This window comes from Orbicella franksi, chromosome 12 (assembly GCF_964199315.1).
Source record: "Orbicella franksi chromosome 12, jaOrbFran1.1, whole genome shotgun sequence".
NCBI lineage: Eukaryota > Metazoa > Cnidaria > Anthozoa > Scleractinia > Merulinidae > Orbicella > Orbicella franksi.
In genome coordinates, this window is record NC_138156.1 from 5,438,580 (window position 1) to 5,453,761 (window position 15,182).

At 40.2% G+C, this 15,182-nt stretch overlaps 1 protein-coding gene across 1 annotated transcript; it reads right to left on the reverse strand.

The window, feature by feature from the left end:
* Positions 1-2: 2 nt before the first annotated feature.
* On the reverse strand, positions 3-15,153 carry LOC145464324 (E3 ubiquitin-protein ligase MIB1-like). The gene is made up of 24 exons (XM_081448169.1): positions 14,351-15,153; positions 13,924-14,297; positions 12,698-12,869; positions 12,173-12,279; positions 11,836-11,963; positions 10,400-10,466; positions 8,713-8,846; positions 8,456-8,532; positions 7,990-8,254; positions 7,554-7,607; positions 7,333-7,429; positions 6,805-6,941; positions 6,476-6,583; positions 5,776-5,973; positions 5,429-5,580; positions 4,760-4,892; positions 4,393-4,479; positions 3,859-3,987; positions 3,245-3,426; positions 2,602-2,797; positions 2,095-2,173; positions 1,484-1,570; positions 1,249-1,346; positions 3-745 (listed from the first exon to the last, which is right to left on the reverse strand). The coding sequence occupies exons 2-24, from the start codon at positions 14,120-14,122 to the stop codon at positions 605-607; spliced, it is 3,027 nt and encodes a 1,008-aa protein (XP_081304295.1). The 5' UTR covers positions 14,123-14,297; positions 14,351-15,153; the 3' UTR covers positions 3-604.
* Between the last annotated feature and the right edge of the window lie 29 nt (positions 15,154-15,182).

The following is a 15,182-nucleotide window of genomic DNA, read 5'->3' on the forward strand; positions in this document are numbered from 1 at the left end:
CGCGCCGGTTGCTTTCAGAGTCTGTTCGGAAAATGTCCCAGCCCTGACCAAAAATTTATGTAGTGCCACGGGTTTGAACTATCCCGGCGCGTAACCCAACAACAAATCCGCTTTGGTTTATCATATTTTAATCTGCTACTGGTGTCTTAAAGTAAAGAAATGAGTGTTTAAGACGTTTTCTGGTTTCAAGGCCTAAAACGTCCACACCCATTTGTTCCTACATGCATTGTCTGTTCTTCGCCATTGCGCTATAAATACATCGTTTCATTTGTGGCAAACACCACCAGTCAGAACAGGATACAATAGACCTTGAAGCTCTTTCCAGGATCTTTTCAGTCACTGTTCGTCTTAGATTATTTAATTTACTACAAGTTTTTGATCCATTGTTATTTTAAGTGTAGAGATTCGCGTTTTAGTACTCCATGTATTCTCTGGCTAGCCTTTCTTGGAGATCCATTTGCAGCAATGATCTTTGGCATCTGATACAGCAGTTTATTCCCTAAAAAAATTCCAGAATGCGTTTAATCCTGGACTGTGACTTCCTGTTGAAGTATTGTGGTTTTTAGCTAATTCGATAAAACGTTTTCTCGGGGAGGCTTTGCCGTTAAAACAGCAGAATCCTTTTTTCCACGGGCTTGCGACACATCGGACACTCTTGCATGCGATCTCCGCAAAGCTGACATGCGCCATGACCGCACAAGAATATCAGGTTTTTCTTTCGATCCATGCAAACTGGGCACAGCGTCTAAAGAGGAAAGAAAAAGAGAAATAATGTAACAGCGGTTTTCCAGAAATGTTTCGCAAATGCAATGGAGATCACGCGTCCATATTTTAGATCAGTGCAAATTAGAAAATTGCACAGTAGAACTATACAACGTACTGACCTCACAAAACACAAGATAACGACAGAAAATGCAAAACTAGTTCTGTAAAAGGGTGCTAACAACTTAAGGCGACATCGTGTTAAATAATGCCCTTGGACTTACATGTAAGTTTAGGAAGGTGGGTGAAGTTATCTCAGGAGTTTTAGCGACTGAGGGAGAGAGAGTTTCAGGCGAGGGGACTTTCTCAGAATTCTACGCTATTTAGTACAAGACTAGGGCTGAACCGGCGACCTAGATCCTAGGGGTTCTCTACTCCCTACACCTATCGGCTTGTGCAATTTGGTGACGTCACTACTCACGGTAGATCCCAGACTTCCCTATGCCCAAACAGAAGTGTTTTGTATGTAAAGTAAAAACTCCATACCTGTTCCTTCATGTCTTGTAGCTGTTGTTGCAAGTGACTGAATTCTTGCGGGCTAATCTCGGGTTTACCACTTGATTTCGTCTGGCATACGGGCGGCGCTAAAACACAACACAAAAAATGTTCAAGAATTGCTGGGTAAACCGCAACCCTTTCTCCTGAAGTGGTCTGAGAAAGGGAGAGAGGGGTTGCCCACGGTCAATTAAAACAATCCTCATCAAAACGCATTTTTACAAACCTTTTCCTCCACAGCACACAATAAATGGTACAGACTCTTCGATTGCGTTTCGACACTGCACACATTTCTTCATCAGTGAGGCGCAGTCTACAACAACGAAAGCAACATTCATATTTGTACCAAAAAGAGCGAAGAAATGAGGGGTTTCATTAAGGGCCGGGCACCGGCAATTTGACCAGCTGCAAGGAGGATTTTGCCTGCCTGGTTTGACCATCTAGTGGAAAGGTTTTCTTACAAAGAAGTTCAGTCCAAATAGGTTACTTTGCCCGCCTGTGAAAACCAGTTGCTCTCCAGCTAAAAACGTTAATGCACCACAGTCAGAAAGAAAGCTCTCCAAAGTTCGTATGACTTAAATGTATGGACTTATTACCTTCGAGTATATATACAAGCCAAGTTAAACAAAATAAGCTAATGGGACAAGTAACGAGCTCTACGAATATTCGCTCATTTTTCGTCACAATACCAAGACATTACGGAGACAAGTGACTGTCCTGACATACCATCAAATTCAAAAGTAGCATTTAAAGCAATGTATCGAGATCGGTAAGGAGATTTGTCATAAAGAATCTGAGAACAGTTATTTGGAATGATCAACATGTTTCAAAACTTACTTTCACAAGCCACCATGTGTCCACATGGTTTAAACAGCGCTCTTGCAGGCTTCTCTGAACAGACAAGACACTCTTCGATCTGAAATGGCAACGCAAAATAAAACCAATCAGCACAGGACAGTGTTCAAGCGAGAAGTTTCTTTAGCTTTTCTTTGTGGTTCGTCAAGTGAACAGTGGTAAACGGGAGGTCAAAATAGTCGCACAAAAAACGGCCGGGAAGCCTTGCTGGAATTTTTAAAACCACACTTAAAGGATAAAATTAACTAAATAGACTTCTATTAGTTATTAGTTAGTTAATTAAATGTCAGTTACAGTGCTCTGTTCCCATGACTGTTTTAAGCTGTTGGAGTGATTCCGCTCATTTGCGACGTAAACGCAACAGTTCTCCTTGAAGCGTCGCATGACGAAAACACAGGAGCAATGTGTTACGAAGATATTGTTGCGTGACAACCAAAGTAAAGAGAGCGAACCGACTACAATAGTGGTAATATTGAAAGTAGCTCCTACCTTAGTTCTGGATTGTACAGTCTCCTTACACATGAGGCATTTTTTCACGCGCGGTGAACACAGGGAACAGGTTGCCACGTGACCACATGGTCCAAACAGCATGTCACGCTTCATGTCGGAACAAACCATGCATTCGTCCAACCCTTCGTTCTCGTCTACATCCGCCAGGGTGACTGTGTTGTTCTTTTGCGTCCCCCTGCCAAGGAAAGATGGCAAGGACGTAGACAAAAATGGAAGCGGATGCATCGTCAAACAAAAAGTGTATATAATATGAGTAAAAATTGCTTTGCACGTGCGTTATACACAATGGTACTTTTCTTAGATGTCCTCTACAAATACATTAAACGTAAAATGATCAAACAGTAGCTATTTTGAACAAAGAGAACCCGACAACGACTTTTCCATGTTCGTGTTTGAAACTACAACCGGTCTTTACATATCCAGCATGAGAATTAGCCAACTAAAATAGCTAACTATGTAACACAACTAGACATACCGAATGAATTTAGATAATTTGCCAGATTCTTATAAATTCAATCTCGAACTCAAGCTCGATGAAGGTCCTTTAAGTTGCCTTCATAAGGACACCTCTCTTGTGGCCTATTCAGGCTCCTGAGGAGCCATGTTTTAGCTCGATTCTTACCCGTCCCTTTCCTTGTGGCACTTGGCTAACGATTTACAGAGACTAGGATCGGGACAGAGATCCAACGGAGTTTGTCCTTTCTTGTTTTTAATGTTCAGATCCGCGCCATTAGCCGCCAGGAAGAGCGCGATGGACGCGCTGCTTTTTTTGTCAGTGCCTTGTGTTCCTAAACCCATGAGAAGCTGCAAAGAGAGAAACAAAAGGCATTCAATAACTATTAGGTAGCCCATAAAGTACGACAAGGGTTGGAGTGTTTAGAGCTCTGCACGCAATACGTGTCTATGTGAGCCTATGCAAACTGTTCTACTTCTGAGTAGATTTGATGGTGGTGGCGCTCACTTTATCTTTTGCTCCATCGCCTATCTTCTCTTTTGGCAAAAAATATGCCCACTGTCGAAAAAACTTCGTAACATTCGTATGATACCGATTGTTTCTCCAATTAAAAACCTTTCTCGGCCACTCGTGAGTACTTCGAAAGTTGACAAGTCCCTTCGCACAGACTTGCAAAATTCTGACCAATACTGAATTAAATTTGGACCCTGCTGAAAGTTCCCGAGTGGAAGTTTGACCTGATGCTAACATTTGAACGAATTAGTAACACGTGTTTATTATACCTTGCCGACATCTTGCATGTCCTGTAGCTGCCTCAGCTGGGACAGAGTGTGATGTCTAAGGGACTCGTGAAGAGGTGTATCACCGTCCTTGTCTGTGATGTCCAGCTTGGCATTTTCACGGACTAAAAGCTACATGTATCAAGAAGGAAACAGCAACCACAGACACATAAACGCATTTCATTTTCAATGTTATCACTACGTTGGATATCGCACGTGGTCTTCTAGAACGCATTTACGACCTGGGGGACTTTTATGCTGGGAAAACAGCGCAGCAGAAACGATGATTTGTCCACGGTAGTTTGTTCAAACTCGACTTTGTGTTACTTTTTCCGTTTTTACTGCTATTTCAGTTTTAACACTCCCGCAAGCGTTGTTCCCATGTCAAATCCCCGACGGACGCAGATGTTCTCAGCTTTGTTGTTGTTATGTTGGCAAAAAAAAAGTCGACAACTATCGATGATGATAGAGAAGAGAGTCGGCAGAGGAAACTCCCCAGATCGATAACATTGTCAAAAGCGATTACTCAATACTTACCCTGACTATCTGTGTGTGCTGTCTTTCCACTGCCAGATGCAGCGGTGTTTGTAAGTTTGTATTCTGTACATCTTTATTAGCTTTTGCCTGAAAATACAAAAGTTCCATGAGAAAGAACTAAAGAAAAACGCAGTAACTCAACTTTGTCGCACTGGAGTTGTCGAAGACATATTTTAACCATCTGAAAATCTCAACATAAAATAAAAAAGAATAGAATACACTAAGACATCGTGTGTCCCCAAAGATTGCAAACATACATTAAGTCAATGTCCAGATCTAAAACACCACTAACGCAGACAATGACTAGACTGCATTATGCACTCTCCACAACCCTTTTGGTTTACAGCATGAAATAAACCAGACTCACTTGTTTGACGAGCAGCTCGGCGACTTCTACATGATTGTTGAGTGCCGCAAGATGAAGGGCAGTGTACCCGTCATCCTTCTTTTCATTCACGATCCATGGCCGAGGGAGCTTGGCGAGAAGAATACGCATGGCACTGCACAAGAAAACAAATAATTGTGTTTTAATTTGCGCCTTCAAGTGTAAACGAGTTTGTGCAGAGCTGTGTAATGGTTATTACTGCATTTGCTGAGCTTTTTAATTGGTCCAAGTGTGGTACAGTAAAACCCCGCCTAACTATTGAGGGCTAGTTTCCAGCGATCGTTGCGATACTATGGAAAGCATTTTCTGCGATCGTAGCGATTGTTGCGACCTCAGTCGCTGAGATAGCCTTCAATTCTATCTCGACGATTGTAGCGCTTATAGCGATGATATAGAAACCGGTAGTAGTAAGTTCTGTAGCGATCACAGCGATCCTGTGTCCAGAAACTAATCTTAGCTAAAATTAGCCTCCTTTCACGAGGCTCCACTGCATAACCAGGTGTATATTGTTCACGCGGCCAATCAAAAAGAAAAGAAATTCGCTTAAAAAGGCTTCCGCGACTTTCCTGTGCCTTTCACGTTTAGCTGGCTTTACATTCTTTTTGGTCGAGAGCATTGGGTGTTGTTCATAAGAATACTACCCCTATTCACCTTGGGTTTCCACGCAGAGCGGCATGGTGTAAAGCATTGAAGCCATTGTTATTTGCCACTGTTACGTCAGCGTTAGACTCCAGTAACATCGTGACCATATCGTCACGCTTCTTGGAGATGGCATCGTGTAACGGAGTATCCCCTTCAGTATCCTAAACACAACAAAAATTCAATTAATATCACGTGAATTTGGCATAAAAATTTCCTTATTGGTAGCCTAATATTTCTATGTTGACACTTTGTTTAAATAAGTAATCTACTTGTTTTAGCAGAAATTTTCCTTATAAACCACACAAAACTAAACATTTAGATAAATGTGCCTTAGCACCCAGATTTCATCCCCTCACCTGTAGGCTGGGGTGACATCCCAGACCAAGAAGTTTCTTCACCACCCCCGTGTGGCCCTTATTGACCGCCACGTGTAGTGGTGACTGGCGTCGTTTATTTCGCGCGTTCATGTCACTCCCTGTTCTGACCAGCTGCTCCACGACGGCCGCCTCGTCTCCAAACGCCGCGTGGTGGATTGCACGGTCGCCATCTTTGTCCTGAAAATGAAACACAATATTAGCGTTTTACTAAGGAACTGGCACGAATAACAGTTAATTCTCGGAAACAAGGCATGGTAGGTTACCATGTTATGGGAAAAAACCGTAACTTTCGGTTGAAAAACAAACTAGTTGGACAGCTTTCGGGGATTCTTTAGCGGAAATTCTGGACTACTTGCAACGGTACTCCTCTTTTTCCTAGTTGGAACGCAACAATGGAGGTTTTGGTATCATCAGCCTGTTTTTTTCCTCGCTGGTTGGTCGGCTAATTTTCCAAAAAATCCTTTACTGTCATTCAACGGTAACTTTAACCAGGTTTTTCAGGCAAGTGATAGTTTGTGATTGCAGACAGATTTGAACCGTCTGTCGTAACAAATACGTTCCCGTTTATCGGCTGGAACCCAAGATTTGGTTTCCCACTTCAATTCAAGCGGCAAGTAAAACACGCAAGGACCACTTTATATTTGATAACAACACGAGAATAACAGAACCTAAAACATACCTCAGCCTCCAAGTCAACGTGATATTTAATGAGAACTCTAACAGTATCCTCGTGACCATTTTGACTGGCGGCTTGAAGAGCAGTGTGGCCGGCAAACACACCATTGACCTGAAGTAAGGTAACAAGGCAGATATTATCTACGAGCAGCACAAAGGGAGATGGACCAAGCGTGGACTGATCAACATCTTATTTCTCTCTACAATATCGACACATTGTCAAGCATATGTGTGATGAGAATAGAGAAAATCGTCAACTGGGGAAGCCGGTGTTACAGGCACGCAATGCGTGCAGACTTAAGGATTACTGTTGGAACGGGACTCTACACTTACATTTGCCTCGTCCTTGACTAAAAGTTCTTCAACTCTTTGCGAGTCTCCGTTCGCAGCCGCCTTGACTAGTTCCTCCACAGCATCGCCTGGGACGTGAGTCTCAAACAACTTCTTCAGGAGAGCTGATAATCTTTCAGCTACAAGGGAACCAACATTTCAAATCTTCAGTTCTATGAATATTCAGCAAGTGAAACAATGGCAGTAAAAGATCTACCTGGTCTATGGAAAAAATGTCAGTGGTGAGTGCTATGTCATGACCGTGTTTGACTCCCAAAATCCAACCCTCAACCAGTGAGAACAAAGTTGGAAGCAGTTACATTGTATGAAATGGCATGGCACTTCTTGAAAAGTGTTCCATATACAGTTCATCTTCATTGTTTGCCCATGTTCATTCATGTTACTGTTTTTCTGGCCTAGCAGTATATTTTTTTCTTCAATGTGAATTTAATTTTGTAAAACACAAGAAAATGACTTTGCATATATGTAGCATGTATTATGACATGGCTCTGTCAAACCAGTAAGTTGTACCTCCAGCTGAAGCCCCAAGAGATGAAGGGTCAGTTGTAGATGCTACTTTAGTCACAAGGACTGGATTGTAGGTCCATGATGTTCCACAGATCTCCACCTGCAGCATGGCAACAGATAAGTGTAAGATCAATTTGCATCATTCAGCATTGAATGGATTATCAAAAGAGAGCACACTGCAGGACACAAATCTACAGTATGCAGTTCCGTTGTTGTAAACTAACCTTAAGATCATTGTCATGGTAGATCTGTTGCACTCTGCCAACCTTGCCAAGAGTCTGAAAAAAGGGAAATGAAGAGACCCGTGAGCAAGCAAAAGAGAAAACATCAAGACTTAATTAAATCACTTTTGCTTCATATAATGGTGTGCCTGTCAACATAACTCCTTCTTAACTTAGATGTGGAATAAACTCTTTCCAGCGTTCAGAGTCTAAAGATATAGAAAACGTCCTTATGTGTCAATTTGGGAGACTCTGTAACAGTTTTACATATCTGAATACTTTGAAGCTCTCCCAAACACGTTCTTACATTGTATGTTTTTAATCCGACTACACCTACTTGACTTTGTAGTTAAATGCTCTTGACTGATAAACTGTCATAAATCTACTCATCCAGTTGGTGCACACTAAAGCCAAAATTTTATTAACACGAATAACTCACTGGCAGCATTGCTTCTGCCCACTCTCCATGCCCTCTCTGTAGCAACTTGACCCTTTCAATGTCACTACTTATCTGCACCAAATCTCCAACAACAAACTGTGATGAGGAGCCAGCCCCTGGCGAGATTGTACTGGATCCGGACGCAGGATTGGGCAACGCTGCAGTAGGAGAGATGGCTGAAGGGGTGGAGAGGGAAAGGACACTGTCCGAGGTCTCTGATGGACCAGTGGTCACTTTCGTCAGGATAGCTGGGTTAAATGTCCACCTTAAGGATAAGAGAGGAACAGTGCATGAAGTAAGCTTCAGTGCTACGTTCAACAAATTATGTTTCCCATTACACAAGGATTGGAGGCACAGTCAATCAATCCATTTTAATGGTTCACTGCTTTCATGTATATTGTTGAAGTCAGATGGATAGATCAATGTAATTTGCATAATTTTACATGAGATCAAAGGTATTTCTTGCCTGTTGCCAGTGGGATATAACACCATAATGTCATGATCTTCATCAATGCCAACCACTGTTCCTGGTGTTGTAAGAGTCTATGACCAAGATGCAAGCAACACATAAGTATCAAAAAAAGGTATTGATTGAGATTTCATCAAGCTAAAAAATTTGATTTAAACAACTTAGGCAAAGAGGAAATAAAGCACTTGTCTGGCTTGCATAAAAGTTCTTTCCATGGATGTGAAGTGTGTTTACAACATTCAAGACTTCCCCACCTCATACATCCCATCTGTCCAGCCTCCGTGTCCATGCTGCAGTGACTGTACAATCTCTAGATCCAGGTCAACAGTGACTTGATCTCCAATCTGTAAGCCTTGACCTGTGGCACGACCTGCAGGCCGGGTATCACCTACAGTACACGTAAAGATAAACATTGCTAAGATTTGTTCGATAATAATTATCAAACAATGAATTTCATAAATATCACTCAGGCATATATTCAGGTGTATTGTTAGTAGTGCAAAACCCTTTACTGTAAACACCAGTAGATAAGCCGCACCTTTAAACTCAAAATTTTCCCTTAAAGTCAGGGATGCGGCTGATGTCTGTGAGAACATCTGGACAATGTGCCATAAATTTGCAAAAATTAACACTTTTCATGTAAGTTTGTATAGCAAGCTAATAAGAACTTATAATAAACTAATAATATCAGAGTATGCATCACTCATTGCTTTTACAAGTTTGGTGGCTCTCAAAAGAGCCATTTTTGTTCATAAGCTGCATAAACTTACATTTCTTGCTGTTAAGCAGCATTACTGCACCTTTCAATAACATGCGGACTCTAAAATTCAAAGCTCAACTGACAAATGCATTTTTTTCGCTATCGTCAATCAAATGTTCGGCAGCTCCTTCCAGCTTCCGACTATGTTGTCTGAACTGTGCTCAACGATTTGATTTGATTACCGCGCACTCGGCAGTAGTCAGAAGCTGGGAGGAGCCGCCAAACGATTGATTGATGGTAGCGAAAGTGGTAATTTCCATTTCTTTAATTTACAGTGTACTTAAAGGAGGGTGCTGTGCAATATTACCGGTGCTGTTAATAAGAGCCATAACCTGTGACACCTACTACAGCTGAGTATGTTTGATGACCCCTTGATGCAACAGGTGAACTTGCATACATGTATATACATTTAGCTGATACAATTCACCCAGAAAAGGAAACAAGTTTGTCATGAGTGTGAAGATCAAGGTTGCAGATGACTCAAAACTTAATGACGCAGATGTTGCACACTAAGTCTGTACTTACTTAGTTAGTTTAGACTGTGAGAGAGGGGTGCTCTGGGATACGTCAGGAGTTCAACAGATAATCGTGCAGGGTTCCAGATGCCTTTTCAAGGAAGGGTGCCATTGAGGAATTCCAACGGGCCAATTTCTACTGCTCCTGCCAAACCTTATAAATTTTCTATTGGGTCATGTAGCTGACCTTGTTGGGTTTTGGACCTGAGACCCCTCGCTTACCTGGAACACTGATCATGGCCTACATGTAGATCTGTATCCTAGATCATCCTTATAGTCAAACCAAGTGAAGCGTACTCCTCAAGATTACGTTAATGAATTGATTATTTGAACATTGAACCTGCTAATTGTTTCAAGAATGCAGTGATGAATTGATTATTTGAATATTGAACTCGCTAGTCATTCAAAAATCAATATTAAATTGACTTTTTTTAACATTAAACCCATTAGCCGTATTCTTGGAATGACTAGTGGGTTCAGTTTTCCAATAATCAATTCATTATTGCATTCTTGAAATGACTAGTGGGTTCAATATTCAAATAATCAATTCATCATTGCATTCTTCAAACAATTAGCGGGTTCAATATTCAAATAATAAATTCATTAATGTAATGTTGAGGGGTACGCATCACTTGGTTTGACTGTAATAGTCAAATATATGATTACCTAATAAAGGCAAATGATCTCTGTAGAATGAACCACCTTTGGCATCACTTATTACTTTAAGATCAGCCTAAAAAGAGAAATACAAACAATGGTTAAACTTGGACGATCAGTTTGTTTCAAAAAGGACCAAGGATGGTTATAATTAACTGAGGAAAATGATGTCAATGACATCAATCAAATCAATGGGTGATAAGTTGACTAGTCATTTATTATTGCTTATGATCAATAACCAATCAATGAAGAATAAATAGGCCTCAAAATTTTCAGTCATTGAAAAATTACTGATTGCATCGATGAGCCACTGATCACATTGATTAGACATAAGTGTTGATATTAATCTTGTAGCTAAACAAATATTAATAATTAATTTAAGATTGTATAACCCAGGGCAAGCATAATCACGGGTTAATCAATAGCCAGGTAATTGATGAGTAATCAATAGCCAATGAACAATAAATGACATCGATGAGTAATTGATGCCACTGATGAGTAATTGATAGGCCTCAAAAGTTTCCGTAACCAATTATTCATCAATTTCTCACTGACTAATGCCAATATCAATGACTAATCAGATAATCACCCACTGATTACTCATAGAAGTTTAGGAGAACTCAGAAAAGCTGTGGAAACCCCAGCCAATAGGCAAGTGTTTCCATAGCAATTTCCATTCTCCCAAACTTCCATTTATGTTTTCATGTTTTTATGTTATTCTTTACCGCAATCAGTTAAATCCATAGAAGACCACCATGGATTTAAAAACAAACGTCGTTATCTTTCTACAGTTATTGACAAAATTTCTTTCAACCAATCAGCAATAATTTGCACTAAAGATTTATCAAATTGAAGATGCTAGTGGAAAACCCTCCTAAGTGACTATTTAGGTCAAAAATTTTTTTTTGTCAAAAGTGTCCGTTTTTTTGCATATGGCTTTCAATTTACCTACCTAACAATGCCTTGCTGTTTTTTTCGCCAGTTTGCTTTTCGTTTTCGAGAAAATCGAAGCCAAAATATCTAATTTAACTTGTGATCATATTTTAGAATTTTACACGTTTTTGTAATTATTAGGTTTATTAGGTTTCTTTTTTTATTTATTTTGTAACTCCTAATTAACCACAGGTCCACATCAGCTTATGCTGCCTATATAGTTAGTTAGTTAAGTGCACATTTATGTATCTCCAGTTTATGGTGAATGCCTACAACTTGAAATATCTAGGGTAAACTGTTGAGGAATGCCCCATTCGTGATGCATGTAAAGCTCTGTTTAAAACACTGGGAGCACTTGGAAACACTATCTGGCTATGTCAGCTGTTCAATCTAACTCTCTCTGTGTCTATTAAAGTGCTACTACATGTAAGAATAAACTTAGTATTCCTGTCACTGATGTTATGATTAAATAGGATGCTACACATTTTAGTACAAAAGTCAGTCTGTCATACCATGCCCTCAAATCCAAGTCTGTAAAGATTTTTTGCTCCATTGTCCCACAAGATGTAAGCAGCACTTCGTGGGCTTGTTGTGCTCCAGTCTTGAACCTCAGTTACTTTTCCCCGTCGACCTGGGCCACCTAGATAAATCAGATACATCATTCATTGATACTACGACCTTTAATATCAAAAAGTATCATAAAACCAAGATGGATCAATCACCAAGTCTCTTAAAAATTTGCAGTCAATAAAAAAAAATAATAATAATAATAGTAAGACATACAAATGTACATACATTACATCAATGAATTTTTTTACATTACTATCTACTGTCCAAAAGTGTTTTTACCATCTTGGTCTTCCCATTGCCAGTCAACTCCACGCACAACTCTTGCACCTGGGAATATTCCTCTGGCTGTAACCTTCTTGCTCTTTCGTCGTGCTTCACAAATTACCCTGTATGCCAACACAAAGTACATTGTTACAGCAATCACAAGCCTAGACAACTTTTAAAATATGGGGGGTTGCTAAAATATAGGGGTTGCTGAGGGCAAAATTTAAAGGAAAGCTATTTTGGAGCGTTTTGTAGTGCTAAATGGTGAATTTTATATGGGGGAATGTTTGCTTTGAAAAATAATATGATTTCGCATGCGTAAATAGTGCCAGTCCTAAACTGCACATTAGTATTTTAAATCCCTAAAACTTGGAAGAAAAGAGGAAGAGTCTTGATTTTTCTTACGAATCAGAAATAACTTAGCCTTCATTTCATATTGTCACACGACTATAGTGATCAAATTAAATAATGTTTTATGGTGTTAAAAATAATACTCTGATGTATTTATCATTTACCACTGACAAACTATGCCAAAATTACCTTTCCGCATTGGGACTATCAATCCGATAAAATTGGTGTCGCAATTGATGTTTGTCTCCATGGTAACACATACTACACAACTCGTAGTCTGGGCAATCTGCACACTTCCATCTCATTCCATAAATTGGCTGCATGCGACAACCATCGCACATACTACCATCATGCTTTATACCTGGAAGAAAGTTCGCTTAACATTATTCTAAGAGACAACAACCTTGCATATTATTTCCTACTTACTGTAACAGTATAAATACATATCTGCCTGGGTAATAAGACTGTTAGATACCCCTTACCTAAATATGTCTTATGTGGCACACAGTGTATGACTGGTATCAATTAATATTTTTACAACATGATGCACGAGTTTCAATTCAATGTTATTGCCAGATACAAAATTTTTTTTTGCATTATGATTCAAAAATACAGTGTAACTAACTACAGACTAGCACTCTCCAGATTTCTCCACACCATGCAGGGATAAAGGGAATCTATTCAAGGGGCGTACCATTTAGACAAGAGGAAAATACATTGTAAAATGTAAATGTAGGTAATTTCTCACTTTTTGAGCACGTTGACAGGCATTTTACAATGTAAATTTATAACCGTCAAACTAGGGCAAATTATCCAATACTTTGCATTTCTTTAACAGTCTCTTTTTATTTTATTTCATGTGTGTAAGATATGGTTACAGCACAGTAAAACGCGGTAGTTAGGCGTATCTAATATATACTAAACAAAAGCAATAATGAAGATAAATATTATTTTTCTTGAGTATAAACTATCTGTGTGCGTAAAGAAAAAAAAATAGTACATATATATGATTTTGATCATTGCCATCTTAGCCACAGAGTTTCTATTAGCAAAAGAATTCCTGTCCGGAAACCAACAAGTAACTAGGACGACAACATCGACTATGTGTTCCTGGTTTGGATTAGAGGGGTTTCTTTGGGCTGATTTCCCTCGATAATTCTCAATATGTAATCTAAAAAACTCTCATTGGAACGACAGAAAGTACAGATGGCTAGCCAATTTCACCTTAAGTCATTTGCTTCAATTCATACTCGAAAAGCGAAATGATCGATTCCGAAAGTTGTTTGAGGGAAAAACGCCGGTTGATAAACTTGCTACAAAGTTATATACCGTCCATTGGAGAAGACAAATTTTCACGCTAAGTATTGTAATCCGATCGATAGTGCAAAGAAATCTTCAACTGATCGAAAGCTTACCAGTGGGACTGCTGTCCAAAATTCTCAAATCATAAATGCCTGAACATCGATAGTTGGCTGCCGTCCCGTTATCCCAAACGACAACAACCTCTTGGTTACTTTCAAAGTTCCGCACCGTTCCTACGTGCCCTTCGCCTCCATCTTGCTTTCCCCATCTCCAATCGGGTCCTCTGACAACTCTATAACCGACGTATTCCATTTAACCTGCGAAAATACTGAATACACGAAGGGAAATTGCAACAGAAGTCATCGTTCATCTTCCTTCCGTGCTGAAAATATTACCCATGTGTTTATTCGTGCCCATTGTCCTCTCGATTTGCCTCGATTTCGTGCAACTTCCGCTAGTTCCCGGGTTCCAACGTTTGTCTGCTTTTCTAAAATTTAAAGGAGGCGGAGGTCATTATGTCAACGCCATCTTTAAGAAAACTTTTAAAGGTAGACGCCTTGAGTTGGTGACTACCGTTCATTCGCTAATTCAGTCATTGCGAGTGGACTCGTTTTAAGATGGAAGAGACAATTTTTAAGCTTAAGAAACGTGGCCTGATCAGATTCCTCTACGGAATTCAAAACATCAACCAGTTTCAACCTTTTGCTGGTCACGACGCACACAATGTCCGTCTTAGCCCAAAGCGAGTTAACCGTAGGTATAAGGAGCCATTATCCGGAGCCTCCATCTCCCGTAGTAACCCTGTGAGCCAACCCTTTCCCATATCTTTCTAATTTTAGAAACAGCTCTTATGGGAGTTTTCACACGACCCCTTTTCAATACCAAGTGATACCCGAAAAACCCGGAGAACTAGTACAAGGAAAAAGGCTGGTAGGACGACCGAAGCTCCGTTTCAAGGACGTGGCGAAGAGGGACATGCAGGCCATTGGTCTTCCAATCGATTCGTGGGAGACTCTTGCCAGTGACAGGAGTGCGTGGAAAACAAATTGCACCGAAGCCCTACGAGAGGGAGAAAAGCTTCTGCACATCACAGTGGATACCAGGAGAGAACGTCAGAAGGCCAGGGCCCTTGCTCCACCCACTGATTCCACTTATGTCTGTGGTTCTTGTCACCGCATCTGCCGATCAAGAATCGGACTCCAAAGCCATCTCAGAAAATGTTTAAGGAAATGTGCAATTACTAACACACACTAAAATTATGGACTAGATTGTCCGATAATGCCAATAATGCCAATAATGATACCCGAGCTAAGACCATTCTTTGTTACATCAAAGACTACCCCCCCCCCCTTTTGCCCTCTATTTTGTATTT

What these genes read in the sequence shown, in the direction of transcription:
- LOC145464324 (XM_081448169.1), bottom strand. Translation starts at nt 14,122, where the DNA reads ATGGAATACGTCGGTTATAGAGTTGTCAGAGGACCCGATTGGAGATGG. An exon ending in TTATATCCCACTGGCAACAG is followed by an intron (nt 8,255 to 8,455) that starts GCAAGAAATACC and finishes CTTATCCTTAAG; the next exon opens with GTGGACATTTAACCCAGCTA. An exon ending in ACGTTGACTTGGAGGCTGAG is followed by an intron (nt 5,974 to 6,475) that starts GTATGTTTTAGG and finishes TTTCATTTTCAG; the next exon opens with GACAAAGATGGCGACCGTGC.